This window comes from Typopeltis vanoorti, chromosome 11, assembly GCF_054136105.1.
Source record: "Typopeltis vanoorti isolate ZY-2024b chromosome 11, IOZ_Tvanoo_1.0, whole genome shotgun sequence".
Lineage (NCBI taxonomy): Eukaryota > Metazoa > Arthropoda > Arachnida > Uropygi > Thelyphonidae > Typopeltis > Typopeltis vanoorti.
In genome coordinates this window covers 49,029,152-49,048,306 of record NC_143559.1, presented here as the reverse complement: position 1 = coordinate 49,048,306, position 19,155 = coordinate 49,029,152, and the positions used below count along the sequence as shown (strand labels likewise).

The 19,155-nt window shown below is 36.9% G+C and overlaps 1 protein-coding gene across 2 annotated transcripts in view; it reads left to right on the top strand.

The window, feature by feature from the left end:
- Positions 1 to 19,155, top strand: part of LOC150101562 (protein arginine methyltransferase NDUFAF7, mitochondrial) — a 158,645-nt gene that overhangs the window by 86,572 nt on the left and 52,918 nt on the right. For both annotated transcript variants that reach the window (XM_090401052.1, XM_090401051.1), the window contains exons 6-7: positions 1,648 to 1,764; positions 16,605 to 16,748. In XM_090401052.1, the coding sequence (XP_090257178.1) occupies positions 1,648 to 1,764; positions 16,605 to 16,748 (261 nt within the window). The remainder of the gene's footprint in view (positions 1 to 1,647; positions 1,765 to 16,604; positions 16,749 to 19,155) is intronic.

Below are 19,155 nucleotides of genomic sequence, written 5' to 3'. Positions count from 1 at the left end.
CATGGCTAGGCCTTCTAATTGTTTGTATACTTTGTTGTTAACTTTGAAGAAATTTGATTGTAGGCAATGCTTGAACATCTTTGTAATATCAGCAGGAAAAGATCTTTGATAATGTTCATGACTTCTTCTACTGGTACATTCGTGAACAAGGATACTACGTCTAGACTGGCCATTATGTCTGTTTGTGTTATCTTCACATTTTTGAGTTTGTCAATAAAGTGTTGAGAATTTTTTATGTAGGATTCTATTTGTCTAATTTTTCCCTTAAGTAAGTTCATTAAGTGCTTAGCCAGTATCTTCATCATATGGCAAGACAACATGGAAAACCTACATATGTTTGTCAATAGAATCAACGCACTCCACAATAAAATCAAATTTACTCTAGAAGTAGAAAACAACAAACAGCTACACTTCTTGGACATACTAGTTAAAAGACAAGGTAACAATATCAAACTGTCCATTTGCAAAAAAACCTGCGGACACTGGACAATATCTACATTGCTCTTCAAACATCATAGGTCACATAAACAGAGCATCATCCACATGTTGAGAAATCGAGCTAGAAACTTTATCTCCGATGATGAAGAAGTTCAAACAGAACGGTCTCAAATCGTTATAACACTATCGCAAAATGGTTATCCTCGAAACGTCATCAACAAATTTCTATACAAAGATAACCAACAAGAAAGAACAGTCTCCCAGCAAATTTCAACAGCAGTCATCCCCTTTATGGGTTCAATTTCCACCAAAATTGTGAGATTGTTAAAGGCCCATAACATTAGGGTTGTATTTAAACCAACTACTAGCATCAGACAGGTTCTAAGATTTCCTAAAGCAGTGTTCCATTTTATAAACATCCAGGTGCGTATAATATTCCATGCACGTGCGGTCTTTCCTACATTGGACAAACTTTGAGAAGCCTGTAAATAAGACAGAAAGAACATGTTGGCAATCTAAATCACAACAGAACGATCACTTCCAGATTAGCACATCACTTTTCAACCTCGAACCACACTGTAGACTGGAATAACAGCTCTATGCCCTATGTAGACGAAGATTACAGACATCAATTATTTAAAGAAGCAGCAGTAGTGCTATGTACAGGCAGCAACCTAAACAGAAATCAAGGGGCCATACTGAACGATACTTGGAAAAATCTAATTAATTCCCTCAGTTCAACAGAACTACAGTACGTGAATAATCATATTACGCGTTTGCATGTAACGCATGTTCATGATACTGAGTAGAAATGTCACGCGAACGTGTTACCTTAGCTACCTAACAGGTACTTACGTTTTTTTGCATTCTTAAACCTTTTTTGCATTTACCATTTTTTTGTACTGTGCAAGCCTTGAGAAAGCTAGTCAATTACTAGCGAAACCGGTAGGCAATATTGCACGAACATACATACGAATTAAAAATCTATGGTCAGTTTAACAATAAGTCTTATATTTTGTAACATTTTACGACCAAAAACATGTATCATTTAAATAATAATAATAATAATATATATTATTGTATTCCATAAATATATCTAATATGACTGCTTTTTATTATGCTTTCTATAGGAAATATATCCATATATCTGTATATTTCATATTCTGTCTTCTATATCTTGGCTTAAACACTTATTTTCTTTTGCTATAGAAAACCCAAGAAGGATGGAGAGAAATATTAATAGATATAGATGATGGATCTGGAGAACATCACTTACGTTATGTCATATCTCATTCACCTACTCCAGCATCAAAATATTTTATTGATGTAAGTTATTAATATATATATATATATATATATATACACACACACACACGCACACTAATTTTGCTACTCACATATTATCTTTCAACAAGTATTATTGAAATACGTGAACTTCAAAACAAAAAAAAAAAAAAAAATTGGTGAGCAACTAATAAAAGTAGGATTATTATTATTATTATTGCTGAGGTCTGAAGATTCATGCTGGAGACTGCATTATCTACACCATATTTATTGTACCTCTCTCCTTGAATGCATTGACAGACAGAGCACTCACAATTCTGACAACCCGTTCCACTCATTCACCACCTGTTACTGAAGAATCTAGTTCTTACATTCTTGCACCACACACTTCCTCATTTTCCATGGATAACTCTTTGATCTTCAACCCTCTACCCCAGACAAGTGCTGAAATCCTCTGTATTAATACCATAAAACCCTTTTAATAACTTAAATATGTCTATCATATCTCCTCTCATCCACCTATTAACCAACTTTTGCAACCTGCATATCTTCAATCTGTTATCATAGAGAGCAATCCACAGCCATCTTGGTCACTTGCCTCTGGATCTTTTCTGCCACTTCCTTATCCAGAAGAAACCCAAGTGACCAGATCTGAATACAGTAATATAGATGTAGTCATATCAAGGCCTTTTATAAAGAGGAATGATAGCATCCTTATCTCTTATTGTTAGTTTGCTCTTCAATATCCAAATAATCCTGTTAGCTGCCATATCAATATTTCCTCTGAACTTCAATTATTTATTTACTACTATCCCCAAATCTCTAGCTGTATCAGTTTCTTTCAGTACAATTTGTTTTCATCTTAAAATGTATAACTTTACACTTTTCCACATTAAACCGATAGCCATTATCTTTAGTCTACGCTGTCATCATATTTAAATCATCCTGCAAGCTTTTTACATTGCCTAATGAAAGCATCAAAGAGAGAGAATAAGAATTGAATTTTGTATAGTGATTCCATGATAAGAGGAGAGCACAGCAAAATCATGCTTCCCTGGTGCTGAGATTAAGTATGTTAGTGATGCAGAGAGGAAAAGTGAAAGAGATAATTATCTTGATTGGTACTACTGATTTAACATGTAACCAGTGTGATATGTATAAAGTTATGAAAGAGTTGCTGGTACAAGTGAATAACAAGAATAGTAACATAAAAACTGTGATTATCCTGACACTGTTTGATAGAGATGAACTGAAATAAAGACCTTAGATTGCGAGTCAATATGCAAGTTGTGCAGGAGGGAAAGTATTGTTTGATGGATAGAAGGATTTATATAAGGCAAATGGTTTGCATTTGAATGGATTCTGAATCAGTTATCTTGAGAAAGTATTGTTCAGTGAAAGTTCAGAAGTGCAGAGTCCAGGAAACTGGAATGTTTTTTTTTGGGGGGGGGGTTGAGTTCAGACAACCTAGACATAAGTCAAGTGGAGAGTGATCACATGATGTTGAATGTAGCCACCTCCCCTCCACCTAGTTCTTAATGTTAGTGTGATAATCAATACAGGGTGTAAAATATGACTGTTCTTTCAAGTTTATGTATACTAATGCCAGACGTATTCAGAATAAGGGAAAGGAGTTTTGGGCTTTAGTTAGTTCAGCTTGGCCAAAAGTTATAGCCTTTAGTGAGACTTGCTTGACAGTGGATGATATAGAATGCAAGGGATATAATATTTCCTGAGAGTACAGAGTGAACAGAATAGGAGGAAGAGGAGTTTTGCTAATGACAGCATAAGAACTGAACCCAAAATAAAAAAAAAAGTAGAAGTGCATCAGGCGAAAGAGGGATGCAGAAGGCAGTTCATTTGAGGCTATTTGCTGTGATACAGAGGCAAACAGGATGAAATGTATAGTTGATTGCTGTTCTGCACCAGGAGATATAAGAAAGAATGTAGAATTCTGCTAACTTGCCATGGACTGGCAAGTTAGCAGAATTAATGCAGGTTGAGTAATTATTATGAGGACAAAGATTGAAAGCAGAAATGGTCATAAGGAGGGAAGGAATGGAATTTATACAGCAGCACCTGAGATAATATGCAATAGAGGGGAACAGCACAAGTGATGTTCCAGTGTGCTGAACTTGGTCATAGTATCGGAGAACTTAGCAATATCCATTGTAGCCACATTTCATCTGCTGTAGAGGAAAGTGATCATGTGGTCTTTACCTGGGAGATTGCCAGACATGCAGAATTTTCTATTAAGAAGGGATACATATATATGTGTGTGTGTGTGTGTGTGTAGAATTACAAAGCAGATGATTATGACAAACTGATGGGATTATCTTAGAGCACTGCTGTGGCATAATAATTTGGAGGGGCAACATGTTAGCAGTGCATAGGAGATTGCCAAGGGGTGTTTGAAGAAAGCAATATCAGACAGTATACCCAGAGTCAGGAGGACATAAATCAGATAGGAGTTGAATGAATGAATACCATCCTTAAGCAGGAGTTGCAGAAAAAGAAAAAGTTATGGAGGGAATATAAAGAAAAAGGTGATCAGCAAGCACATGGGCAGTACAAGGCACAGGCAAGAAGAGTGACCTGTATGGTAAGGAAGACAAAAACTAATAATGAGAGGTAGATAGTTGATCAGGCTGCCAAAATAAATCACTAAGAATTCTTTTGCTATGTACCAAATAAGAGTAAAAAAAAGACTATGGAAGGATGACTTTAATGAGCACTGGTGGCAGGGAGATGACTGAAGGAAACAAAATAATTAAGTTGTTAAGTGATGATTTTGTAGATGTGTACCATCGGTAAGATATTCTAGTGCCATATATGACATTCACTGATAGATAGAGCTGAATGAATTAGAGGTTCTTATGATATTGCAGAACTCTTGTAATACATGGCATAATCAGACCATGTATTACAAGAATGCAAGACAATTGGCTGTGACTAATCTGTTTAATTTGAGCCTTAGTTCTAAGAAGGTAGAAAGGGAGTGTAAAGAGAGCAAAATAGTTTATTTAAAATAGTGCATAAAGGACAAGTAGCAAATTATAGACCAATCAGTATTTTAGAAGTAGTGTATAAGGTATTAGAGAAGTTGGTAAAAGAAAGAATCCACGAATGGATAAAAAGGAATATAATGCTTTATAGGGCACAACATAGATTTGTGAAAGTTAGATCTTCCTTTGTAATATTTTTATAATAAAGTGACAGTTGAGTTGGTTAAAGAAAATGGTAATGATACAATTCGATTTTGCAAAGGCATTTTGACAGGATTCCACATGGAACCCTCTTGTATAAATTGGAGCAAAGGCAGATGAATATGAAGCTGGTAATTTGGATAAGACGGTGGATGATGCACAGATATCAAAGAGTTGTGTGTGTTAGATTTGAGTTCGAGAGAATGCAGGTAACTGATGGTGTGCTGCAGCGCTTAGTACTTAGTTCCTGTGCTGTTCAGTTTGTACAAGAATGATATAGGAAATGATTTAATTTTTTTCTTAGATTTCTAGATTTTTTTCTTAGAGGGAGATGAATGGATTACCAGAGGTGGGTTTGAGTGCTTTATTGGTGAATGAGTTCAAGGAGAGGTGTAAAAATAGTTATAATCTATAATTAATCTTTTTACAGTTGATTTTGTGCTTCATCTCTTTGCTGAAAATGCAAAGCACTAGAATGAACAATAGTCAATGAAGCTGATGTAAAGATTCTGCAGGATGACTTAGATAGATTGGTAGTATGGGCAAATGTAAATGGCTGCCAGTTTAATGTAACCAAGTGTATGGTCATGCACATGAGAATGAAGAGACAAGCTGTGTACCATACTGATGGAACTTCAACTACAGAAAATTTATGAGACCCGGGATTTGGGGATTATTGCAGACAGGTTGAAGGTATCTAAAATAAGCACATCAGATTATGTGATTGTTGAAGAACACACTGACAAACAGGGATAAGGAGGTTATTATTCCCTTTTATTAGGCTATAATTAAGCCATCATCTGGACTACTGTAAGCAGATTGTGTTGCCTGTATTCCATGATGATTATGAAAAAGTGGTGGAGAGAATCCAAAAGCTTATGCAATGCTTCCTATGAGAATATACTGAAACTCTATTCACTTCAAAAATTATCTGATAAGCCAATAAGAGGGGACATGATAGCAGCACATAAGTTATTAAAGGTAATTTATAGAATTGACACTGAAGACATTTTTTGGTACATGGCAGGAAGGTAGATAACAATGGGTCATCTCTGGAAATTGTACAAGAATGTCATTGTCAAGGAAGTTAAGACTAGATTTTTTTCTTAGAGGTAGATGAATGGATTACCAGAGGTGGGTTTGAGTGCTTTATTGGTGAATGAGTTCAAGGAGAGGTGTAAAAATAGTTATAATCTATAATTAATCTTTTTACAGTTGATTTTGTGCATCAGAATTTTTTTTAAATTTTGGTTTTGCAACCACGTATGATTGGAAATTGCGATGTGATAGATACTAATATTTATTTAAAAAAGAAAATGTAAAGTATTTGAAATTTAATTACTTACCAGATATCAGATAATTGTAATAATTTCAATAGTTCTTCATTGCAATTCACAATTGCTAAATGTACTGTGATATCTGTTGTTCATTATAAAGACATTCTCTTTTCACAAATGATTTCATTTATTTATGCTTATGGCTACATGAAACTGGTAAGTGAAGAGTACAATCACAATTTCCAGCAACAAATGATGAAAATCTTAATATATAAAAGTTCATTACATAAAAGGCACAACCAGCTTTCTAAGTCTTTCCTTTTTTTTTTTTTTTTTTTTTTTTAAATAAAGCAAAAGTAACTTGTCATAATCAAGCCAGGGACAATTAATCTCCTACTGTAACAAGTATGACAAGGCTGCATGTTCTCATAACACTTCACAACATACATGTAGCTGCATCCTAGGTTTAATTAGGGAGCAGTTGTGTCTTGTGTGAGAAAACTTGATCCATTAGAGAGGGCCCATTTTAATCATCTTCTGACATGAGGAGGAGTTCTGCTGATACCATGATGAGGACTATGAGAGTGACTACGAGAATAATGTCTTCGTGGTGAGACAGAACCGTGATCTTCTGTTTCTTCCATAACCACCGCCACACCAACTACAGGTCAAGCTCCAGGTTGGAAAGCCAATTTAAGGCCTCATCCGTCACTTTGTGGATGTCCTGTAGGCCACCACCATGAAATTGGTGCCTTGGGCAGTCGTACACAATATGAGTAATTGTCTGAGCCACAGGAGAACAATCACAATAAGGGTGATCTGACAGCCCCCGTTTATGTAGAAGTGTAGCCACATCTGCCCTGACTAGTTCTGATTCTGTTTATTGATGACCAAATCTTCCTAGGAAGATCAAAACCAGGCTGCGGAGCACAGGAAGCCATTTGTTGGTAGATTGTTGGACCAGTGTTTTCTCCATATGTCAGATATTGATGGCAGCGCAGCTGAAGAGAGTTCATCCATGGACCAGAGAGGCTTTCTAGATTTGAGGCGTAGACTAGGTGGGTTTATGAGAGTTTGATGTAGGGGCAGGAGTTTTTGCTCACCGCTTTATTAATCGAGGCTTGTCTTCTCCGTATGTGTGGTAGAGCAATGTTAGATAGAACAAGCAGCCAGGAGAGAGAGTGCTTCTCACTGTCCCACTAATTGTGCGCATGGTAGAGTTTAGCTTGGTGTCTATAATGTTTGTGTGTGTGTACTTCTTTCCCAGACAGGGGCACAATATTCTGCTGCAGAGAATGCAAGGGCTAGTGTAGACGACCTTAGGACTTCTGCACCACAACCCCAGGTTGTTCCAGCAAGCCTTGAAATGATATTATTTCTGGTTTTAATTTTATTGGAGAGGTTGATGATGTGCCTTTTATAGGTTAGGCTTCTGTCCAGGCTCACCCCAAAGTATTTTGGGTGAGGCTCGTGTTCTACCATTTTTCCACAGAAAGAAAGGTTGAGTTGTCAATTTGCCTCTGCATTATACAGGTGGAATACTGAGGACACTTTTTTTGTTGGTTTTGGCTTCGAGTACCACTGCTTAAAGTACTCTTCCAGGGTGTTCAGGTCTGTATTCAATCAAGGTTGATTCTAGGTTGGTAAAAGAGGTGGAGTGATATAAGATCACTAGGTCATCGGCATACATATACTTGCTTGATCTGGTATGAGGTAAATCATACACGTAGATGCTAAAAAATATAGGGGATGACACAGAGCCCTAAGGAAGACTGTTGTGAAGGAATCTGGGTCTGCTCTTTTTTCTGCCAATATGGACCCGGATCTTTCTGTTGGAGAGAATAGAATCAAAAAGTTGCAAAGTTTTTTTTACACTTTATAATATTTCCTAGTTTTAGGAGGAGGCCCCTGATCCAGACAGTGTCATAAGCAGATGTTAGGTCAATGAAAGTGGCTCCAGATTTAAGTTTCTTCTGGAAGCCTGCTTCAATTTGAGTTGTCAGGGCCAGGACCTGGTCACAGCAACTTCTTCCTGGCCTGAAGCCAGCTTGTTCAGTCAGGAGTGCTCTTTCGATGAGTGGCGAAATTCTTTTAAGGTGAATTCTTTCAAAGAGCTTAAAGGTAGTGCAAAGCAAGGAGATAGGTCGCAGGTTTTTCACATCATTTGGATCTTTCCCTGGTTTGGGCACAGCAATTATTTTGGCTTCCTGCCACAGCTTTGGTAGTTTACCAGTTATGATGATTTCTGAGAAAAGGGCAGCCAACCATGTTTGGCCATGTTGACCAAGATGTTTTAGGAACTCAGGGAGTATACCATCCACTCCTGCAGCTTTGCCATTCTTGGTAAGTTTTAAGGCTATTTGTACCTCTTCCCGAGATACTGGATGTACGAGTTCAGGAAGCTCGGGTTCCATCTTCAGGATTTGTCTGGTGGAAGCTTGTACAGCAATTTTCCTGGTAGAGCGGGGATGAATCTTGGAGGTTTTCAATAAATGGTTAGCCATTTGATCAGGAGTTATCTCTGTTGTTTTGTGTGTTGTTGGCTCTGCTCCACCTAATTTTCTCAGAAGTGACCAGCTTCTCCGACTAGATGTGACGAAATCGAGTTCATTGATGGTTGAGATCCATCTTTCCTATCTGTTTTTATCCAGGGTTGATATGAGTGCCTTAGCAATAGTTGGATCTTTAGTTTCCTCATATTTGGCTAGGAGTTCCTCACTTTCTCTACTCCAATATGGGATATATTGTTTTTGTAGCCTCTAGGGATAGAGACTTTTGCTGCAGATTTGAGTAGTTTAACAAATCTAGGATAGCAATTAGGAGTGGGTGGAATTGCTCTAATGGTTTGTTCGATTTGTTTCTGAAATGCAGTCCAGTTGGACCTGCGGAGATTCCATCAAACGATTGGTGTTACGCTGATGACTTGGATTCATGTTCCAATCTCTGTTAATGTAGGATGATGTTGACTATTAGGGAATCTGTTAAGGATGGTTCTGGTTGATGGTAGAGGGTGGTCTTCAGAGTTTTTAGTGACTATGCACAGATCTGGGGTGTAGATTCTGTTCCATCTGGCTGAGTAAAAAGTGCCATCTTGCTTGGCATCATAATTCAAATACAAGCTATATGTATCCATCCAGTTAGCTAGATTATTACCATCCCGGTTGTTAGAGGCATAGCCCCACATGGTGTGATGGGAATTGAAGTCACCAACATAGATAGCAAGGTGAGGAGGAGGTCGATCCATCTGATCAGGCCAGGATTGCAATGGAAGTTTGTAGACTTTACATATGGTGATATTTTGAACTTTAATACGCATCATTCACAAATGATGATGATGTGTCAGCCATTCTTGCTTGCCGCTTACTTGATCAAGTGTACATGCTCACAGTGGAGGTTGATGCGTGATTGACAACTGACAGAGAGAGTGTTCTGTACCCACATAACAAGAGAAAACAAGAAAAAAAACAGAGAGAGAGAGAGTGTGAAAGTTTGAGGATGTGAACCAGAGAATTTTATTTTTAGGAAATTGAAAGACTTGACAATCAGAATGTATTTTCACACAAATTTTCACTTGCAGCAATTTTATAAAACTCCTTTAATATCTGAAAGGTTTTTATCATGTCCTCTGTTTTCAGCTTATCAATTAAACTTTGTAACCCACAAACCTTCAACCTATTCTCATAGGGAGTATTCCACAAATCTGTCACCATCTTGTTCATTCATCTCTGAATCTTTTCAACCACCTCCTGGTCCCCAAGAAACCCAGGTGACCAAATCTGTGCACAGTAGTCAAGATGTGGCTGAATCATAGCCTCATGAAGAGTGATAATAACTTCCTCATCTTTATTTATTAGTGTGTTTTTCAACATCCAAGTAATTCTTTGAGCTATTTTACCAACTTTTGCAATATGCCCTCTGAACTTCAACTCTTTGTCCACCATTATCCCCAATTCCCTAGCTTCAGCAATTTCCTGCAAACCAATACCATCAGTATATACTATATGCAACCTTTTCAACCCAAAGTGCATAATCTTACATTTTGCAACATTAAATTGACAATCATTATCCTTTACCCACAATGCCAATTTATTTAAATCATTCTGAAGGATATCTGCATCATGTTTATCAACTATTGCTCTCCCCAGTTTTGCATCATCAGCAAACAACTGAATATCCCATTAAATCTCTCCCTGTGTCATTGATATAAATTAAAGAGTAGTGGCTATAGTTCTGAATCCTGAGATACTCTGCTAGTCACCATTATTCTCCACTGTACTTATCATGCTTTTCATGCATTGATATATTCTGTAATTTCTGTATTCTGAGGCAACAGTACAGTTATAAAAGCAGAGAAAGGTATGCCACAGTAGTTATGGATGCTGATGAATCATAAAGGAATAACTTACTAAATAGCAGTAACACCTACATCTTACTAGACTCAAATCCATCATTGTTACCATACAACAAAACTAATAATTTGATCAAAAGCCTAATCTACTGGCTGGAGGAAATCAGAAAATGTCTCATTTTCAAAAACCAGTCATTCTGAGAATTTATGATCCTCTGAAGATACAGAATGGGGAAGTACCTTCAAAGCGTATAGTAGACATTAGAGATTCACCAGACTCCAACCTCTCCAGACATTAGTCACAGTTGGCAGCACTACACACATTAAAAAGGAATCCTTTATTTTAAAAATAAAAATAAATATAAGAAAGTTCAAATTTTATAGAAAAATGAATGAATTAACAATGGAGCCTCAAACTTATATGTCACAAATATGTTTACTAATGTGTTTGCAGACAGAAAGCTTGAGAACTGCTTTTTTTTATTTTTTTTTATTATTTTAATTTGTTATTAGTATTTGTCTTTTAGCATGTACCATTCCTGATTATAAAGAGGGATAATAACTCTTTATAAGAGTTATAAAGAATTAAAATTCAGCAAACAACTGAATATCCTCTCTTAAATCTTTCCCTATGTCATTGATATACAAATTAAAGAGCACTGCACAGTAAACACATTTTTCAATTTCAGGATAATATATTCATCTTTTGGCCAGGTTCAACAGAACAACTGAGCAATTTACTATTACTCAAATGCATACATTTCACTCTTTAACTTGAAAACAAGAAGACTACCATTTCTGAACATACTCCTAGAAGCATCTGAATAGAATAAGCTCAGTTATTCAGTATAGTCACAGCCTCTTGAAACTCAAAGATACCTCCATTCCTCATCTCACCATCACCGCCCTGCACAAAAAATAATTGAAATGCTAAGAGAGACAGAGCAACATGGAGAAGAGGAAGCATGAAGTTAAATGCTTGGTTTGATCATCATTCATGAAGAAATTCATGCACAGATCTTGGATATTATGCACATTATATCCATGGTCTATGTGTATGAGATCACATGTGGCATCATGCATATATTGTTAAAAAGTTTTTGGTCATTGATTCCATTTCAGCTTTTATCCAGTCAAGACCTTCAGTCTTCATTTACACACAAAACTGATCAAATCTTGCTTTAACCTCATTCAATGTTTCTGCATTCACCAGTGTCAGGAAATGCACTCCATTCACCAACCACTCCCAAAGCAAAGCAAAGCACCTGCTCCTTATGCCTTCTGCTCACTCTCGCTCTCCTTATACAGCTTCCAGGGATGTCCTCCTTGTTCTACCCGCTTTTCTTATTCTATGAAACATTTCTTCCACATTAACCCATTAACAACCCTTTCTCAACTTCCCTGTCTCAATCATATTCCCTCTCTTCCTATTCACAAGCCTTTGCAAACTGCATTCCCTCAATCTGTCTTCATATCCCATATCCCAAGACCAGTTACCACCTAAGTTAGTTTTCTTTGGACCCTTTCAAATATATCCTTATCACCATGAAAACCAGGGTACCATATTTGTGCACAGTAATCCATATGAAGCCTGATCAAGGCCTTATACAGTGGAACCATAACTTTATCTCTTTATTTCTGCAAGTTAAGGTCCTTCACATCATTGCTGTAATCCAATGTGATGAGTTCACAATTTGTGCAATGTGAATTCTGAACTTCAGATCCTTGTCCACCCCCACTCCAGGGTTCTTTTGTCTCCTCAACCTCCTCCAAAATTTCCCCACTAAGTGTATACTTTACATCCCATTATTGGCTACCAAATTTCAGAACCTTAGACTTTGCAACATTGAACTGTCAGTACAATATTGCAAAGGTGTTACTGCTGTTGTTACTGTTGCCCACTTATACAATCTATTCAGGTCCTCCTGTAAGGCCATAGCATCTGCTTAATTCGTCATCACTTTCCTCAGTTTAGCATCGTCTGCAAACAGTTGTATAATTGCTAGTTAAACCTAGCCTAATATCATTACACTACAAATTAAATAACAGTGGACCTACAACAGACCCCTATGGCACATTACTAGTGACTTTCCTCTTCTGAGATACAGCACCTCCATACACAACTTGCTAATATCTATCTCAGAGCCAGTTGTCTATCCAACTCTTTAAGCTATCATCCAATCGCATCTGCTACAGTTAAGCTATGTGGTTTGGAAGTCTGTTAAAAGCCTTTGCAAAATATAAGTATACCACTGTATATGCATTTCCCTTGTCCAGTGCATGCATTACCTTGTTATAGTACACATGTAAGTTGGTAAAACATGACCTACCTTTTACAAACCCATGTTGACAAGCACAGAGAATACCACTGTTATCAACTCACTTTTGTATCCTGGTTCTCAACAACCTGTCTAGTAGTATCTGATATAAGTCCCAAGCAGAGATAATTATTTCCTATATTCTTTTTATTTCCTTACTTCAACTTCTCATTCCATGCTATAGCTCCAAGTTGTCTGCTAAGCTTGTCATAATAACTGGCCTTGTACTTCCATATATATACTTACAACACAGAATTCTTCATATAGCTAGCCACAACCCATATGATCACTTTCACCAAACTAGAGGAAAGTGTGAACCCCACTCAGAATTACATCCTCTGATGAAATCATCATCAGAGGATGTAATTAAATTTTCAATCCTTGTGTGCCCTTCTTTACATACTGTTTGAGATAGATGTCTCTCAAGAACTCGAGAAATTCATTTTCCTTATTTCAAAATGCTATCTCTTTATTCCAATCTATACTGGCATAATTAAAATTGCCCTTCTCTTGTTCACTAACCCAAGTTGCTTATACATTTCTCCATTACCACTCTCCACATGCTCTGGTCTATAGCAACATCCAACTAAATATCTCTTCCTGTCAACCTCCACCTTAGACCATACTGCCTCAAAACCATTGCCACTATTTCTCTCTTTCATTTCTACCTTATGTGGACATAATTCTCCTGCTATCATCAGTAGCACTATACTCTTCCATTTCTATTCCCATCAGAATATCATCCTATTCCAACCATGTTTCACTTCATCAATTTTTGAGAAAATAAACTCAATCAGTGAAACAATTTCATTGCCTTTATTTCTAATGCTTCTGGCATTTGTAAATAGCAGTTCACTCTATAACATGTCCTACCCAAGCCACCTGCTGGTTGTAATTTCCTCACCACCATCCCTCCCCCTCTTTCCCATTTCTTCACTTTTATCACTGCTTGCCTCACATATCTCTTCAGTCTCCACTACTCCCCCACCCTCTCCTGTCCCCTGTTACATTCCTATGCTAATCATTTCCATACACACATTCACTGCCACTTCCAACATCCATAATCCATTCTCCTGCTCTGTCTCCTTATTCACCCAGGCTCCCTCCTTCATTTCCCTGTTCCTCTTGCATTCCCATTCTCTCTTCATCTCTCACACTACAACTATTTCCAAGCACTTCGCTCACTTTCATTCTACTCTTCTGATCTTTCACTTCACATCTGTTGCTTGCATCACACACACTGCACTTCCTTCTAGCAATAGGTTCTCCAGTTCAATCACTCCATAGTGCCATTCAAATGCAATCTGTCACTTTTGTGCAGATCCACTCTTTCATGAAATACATGCCACACATAACTTCACTCCCTTCTCCTCACAGCTCTGCCAGCATACCATTCATGATACTCGCTCTCTGTCACAACTCATCATTGTCATTAACTCATCATCTCAACACATTGGCAACCTTTCCCACTATATTGTTATCTTTCACTCTCATCAATAACCTGATATCCATCTCTACATTTTCCTTCTGTCTAACTGAATCATTTGTTTCTACAACCACCGCTAACTCTCTTGCTTGTGTCCTCCTCATATCCAAAGCATGAATTATCTTGCTTGTTCTCCCTCCTGGAAAGCCGACCTTACAGACTCTCTCATTAACCAAGCCTCTAATAATGGAATCTCCATACACTGCTATTCTCAAGTCATGCATCACTTTAATCTTCACTGATAAATTGGTCCATCCCAGGTCAACAATTAGTGACACCATACTGAGATGGAAAAGCACAGGGAGGCAACAGCAAGTGCTATCCATAGTGGATGACCCACTACACTCACTGAGCATGACTTCAAAGAAAGATTCAAAAATTCGTTAAAAAAAGTCAGTAACAAATCCACAAAGTCAAAATCATGCAGGTACACTAAACTATCAAAAACAAACAGTATACTAAAATGCAAGCAGCTAATTATTACACAAAATTGTACTTATCTTTTCTGGAACTCTTTACTAGTGCGCAGTTTGGCTGCTAGAGGTTTGAATGTATATGCCATTAGTAAAGAGCTCCATAAAAGATAAGTACAATTTTATGTACAATTTACAAACACGACTCACTACATAGCACCATGTCCATGATGTCCGTTGACTGCTTGGAAAAAAGTCAACGGACATCATGGACATGGTGCTATGTAGTGAGTCATGTGTTTGTAACTGGTATAATTTGGAGGGATATGATGCTCCGAAGTCATTGCAACTGTGTTTGGGTGATATGGCTATGAGAGGAGAACTGACAGAGTTTGAAAGAGGCATGTGATAGGATGCCATGTTTACATGCCTGTCCATTTGGCAAGCTGTGCTATCCACAGTGGATGACCCACTACACTCCCTGAGCATGACTTTAGGGTATGAAGAATAATATGTTAAAACCATCATTCATCAGCCAACATGTTGAATGCAGAATTCCATGCATGAACACTGGAACACAAATCTGCACAAAAACATTCAGAACTGAGGCTCACCACATGGGTTTCCATGGTAAGACTGCAGTATGTAAGCCCCACATTACCTGAACCAACATGCAGCATCATCTTCAGTGGTGCAGAGAGCATGTACAATAGGAAGTGGAAGCTTGTAAAGATGTGTTATGAAGCAACAAATCATGCTACACCCTCTGCTGAGCAGATGGATGGGTGTGAATGATGCCAGTGAATGTCTCTTACCAGAGTGCATAACCCTAACTATGAAATTTGGAGGTGGCAATATGATGGTATGGTCCTGATTTTCCTGTTTGGCCTCGAACTCCAAGAGGTTTCTGAACATTCTGGACAATGCAATGCATCCTACTTTATAGCATTTCTGTGGAACTGACCACTCTCTCTTTCTGCAAGACAATGCACCCAGTCTGCTGCTGTAACTGCATGGTTTATGGACATGAACATCACCACACTTGACTGTTCACAGAACCCTGATCTCGCCCCCATGGAACATCTGTGAAATGAGCTGGAGCATCAGGTGAGGTCAACAGATGTCCTGGGATCTCATTGCATGCTTTCAGGAAAATGGTCCAAGATTCCCATTGATCGCCTATCATAAGCTTGGGAAAAGTATGCTCCTTAGGATTACTACAGTTATTGCAGTGAAAGGAGGGTGATCTTACATCTTATTAAGGTGAATGCCATGGCTGTTTGTTCCTCACATTATGGTGTCTGTTGAGTTCTTTTCAAGTAGTGTATGCATCTTACCTAGAATATGTTGTCTGGTCACTCTTCTCACAAATAATTCTAGTATGAAAGGAAGGTGTCTTGATAACAGAAAAGAATTAGATTGGATAATTAGCTAATGAAGTAATGGATTGTGATTTATTTTAAGTTTAATTTCAGTTATATGATTAATTTTTTATTGTTATGTGTGATTTAGATAATTTTAAAAATAGAATAGTCAAATATGAAGTTTTTCATATAAAGTGAGTAATGGTTTTATTAACATTACAGCAGACAGAATGGAAAAATTTATCAAGTGCTTTATAAAGTGAGTAAATGTTATTGATTAAAACAGACAAAATGCTAAAATTATTTTAACATTCAACAAATCCAAGTTACTGTAGTTAAACAAATTGCAGCTGGTTAATTATACCATCAGTTTTATCTTCCTCAGTTTGAAGTTTTCCAAAGTTCTTGTTAGAAAAATTAATTGAAGAATTTTATTTAATTTTATTTTTTTATTATGATGATTTTATTAGAAATCAGAAACCAGAGATCATATTGAAGTAAGTCCAGGAAGTGCTGTGTTGGTCCAAGAACTTTCAACAAGAATTAAAGAAGAAGGTGGATTTGCTCTGATAATCGATTATGGACATGATGGAACAAAAACTGATACGTTCAGGGTAAGAAGAAAAATTTTCTCCTTTGTTTTCAGAAATGAAATCATATATTATCATTTGATTATCTGATAATTATTTTCATTCAAAGTTTTGGTTAGAATATGTTTTCTAAACTTAAATTCATATTATGACATATATTACATTAATTCTGGTATTTTTTTTTCATACGATGCATATTATTGTACAGGCACCTCCAAGAAGTCCAAAGACTAGGGACCCAAATTAATCACAAAATATCTATCTTACCTCTCCTTGAACCTATTAACAGACAAAGCACTCACAACTGACTCTGGTAATCCATTCCATTCATTTATTACTGTCTGCATGAAAAATCTATTCCTTCTCAATTAGAAGAAACACACATATAAACCATAGTGAAAATTATTTAATTGTAAATATTTCATCCTAAGTATCTTAGGACATCATCAGTACAGTATTTAAACAAAAATTAGGAATAACATACAGTTAGGGCGCATGATTACAATAGAATCTCATGAAAACATGCATAACGTGCTAAAATAGTACAAAAAAAAAAAACGTTAATTATTTAACACAGTTTTGTATGATAATTTCCCATACTTTAGGAATAGTAAGAACGTCGTTGCAGTTTAGGTTTGGTCTGTGTAGTAAGGCTTCAGAACTTTCTTTGTATAAACGTTCATGCTTAAATAAAGATCTATGTAAAAGTTTAGCCTTTTCCCAATGGATCCTATGGTTTGGATTTTCAATTCCGTGTTGAGAGAGGCCAGATTTCTGCGGTTTAAGAAACTTTAGCACGTTTTCATGAGATTCTATTGTAATCATGCGCCCTAACTGTATGTTATTCCTAATTTTTGTTTAAATACTGTACTGATGATGTCCTAAGATACTTAGGATGAAATATTTACAATTAAATAATTTTCACTGTGGTTTATATGTGTGTTTCTTCTAATTATGAACGCAACACAGGTTTCGTTATTTAAAAACAAAAAAAAAAAAACTATTCCTTCTCATTCCTATTAACCACACTCTTACTCAACTTCCAGGAAAGATCTCTTGTTCTGTCCCTTCTAGTCAAGTGTTGAAACATTTCCCCTGCATTAATCCTATAAAACCCCTTAAGTAACTTAAATGCTTCTATCTTGTCTTTTTTTTTTTCTGTCAACTAATTTTTGCAATCCACAAACCTTTTTAGCTTCATGGAGCATTCCACAGGACACTCACCTCTGAATCCTCTCAGCTACTTCCTCATTCCCAAGATACCCATGTGACTGGATCTGAGCACAGTAAACTAGATGTCAGCATATCAAAACCTTATAAACAGGAATGGTAACTTCCTTATTTGTCCTCTAAACTTCAACTCTCCATCTACTACAACTCCTCAAATTGCTAGGTTCATCAATTTATTGGAGTGCAGTTCCATCAATGTGGTACACAGCTTGTAATCAGTGCATAATTATGCATTTTTGTAACCAAAAATGCATAATTTTGCATTTCTGCCATTAACTTTTGCCCATACTGACAGCCTATTTGAATTATCTTGCAAGCTCTCCACATTGCCTTAACTATTACCCTACGCAATTTTGCATCATTAGCAAAAATATTTCCCTTCAAACTATTTCTTCTATCATTTATGCAAAAATTTTAGTGGTTCAAGCACAGAGCCTTACTGCACACCTCTAGTGATTTGCTTTCTCCTGAATTCTATTCAACCATATGCTACTTTTTTGGTATCTGTCTGTCAGCCACCCTTGTATCCATATATCACCAACTTCATATACATTCCCATTTGTTGTAATTTCCATAAGAGAGTATCATGTGATATTCTGTCAGATGCCTTTTCAAAATCCAGCAGTATCATCATATAGCCATTCTCTCTATCAGCTGTCATTCTGCTAAAAAAAGTTAGTAAATTTCTAAGGCATGACCGACCCTTCACGAGATCATGCTGCCCCTCATAGAGTATCATATTCTTATCCACCCATTCCTGAATTCTCTCATTTACCAACTTTTCCAGTACTTTTACCACCACTCCTGTTACTGATTGGTCTGTAATTTGCTACTGCAGTCTTAGCATTTCCTTTATGCGAAAGTGTGCAAATATAATTATTTTACCTTCCTTCCATGCCCCTGGGACTTTGCAGGAGCTTAGATTTAAACAGCATAGTCAAAGGCATTGCCAGTTCCTTATACATTCTTGTAAAATGCAAGCTGATATCCCATCTAATCCTACAGATGTATATGCATTGAAATTCTGCAATATTCTAATTATCTCCATTTCATTAACTTCTCTTCTTACATCATTCCCAGTCATATCTGTAACCTCACTCGGATGATATACCCTTTAAAACTGGTTACTTATTAACTCATGATAATATCAACAGAAAAATCAAAAACTATGGCCTTTAAAGGACAAGATCCAGCAAGAACT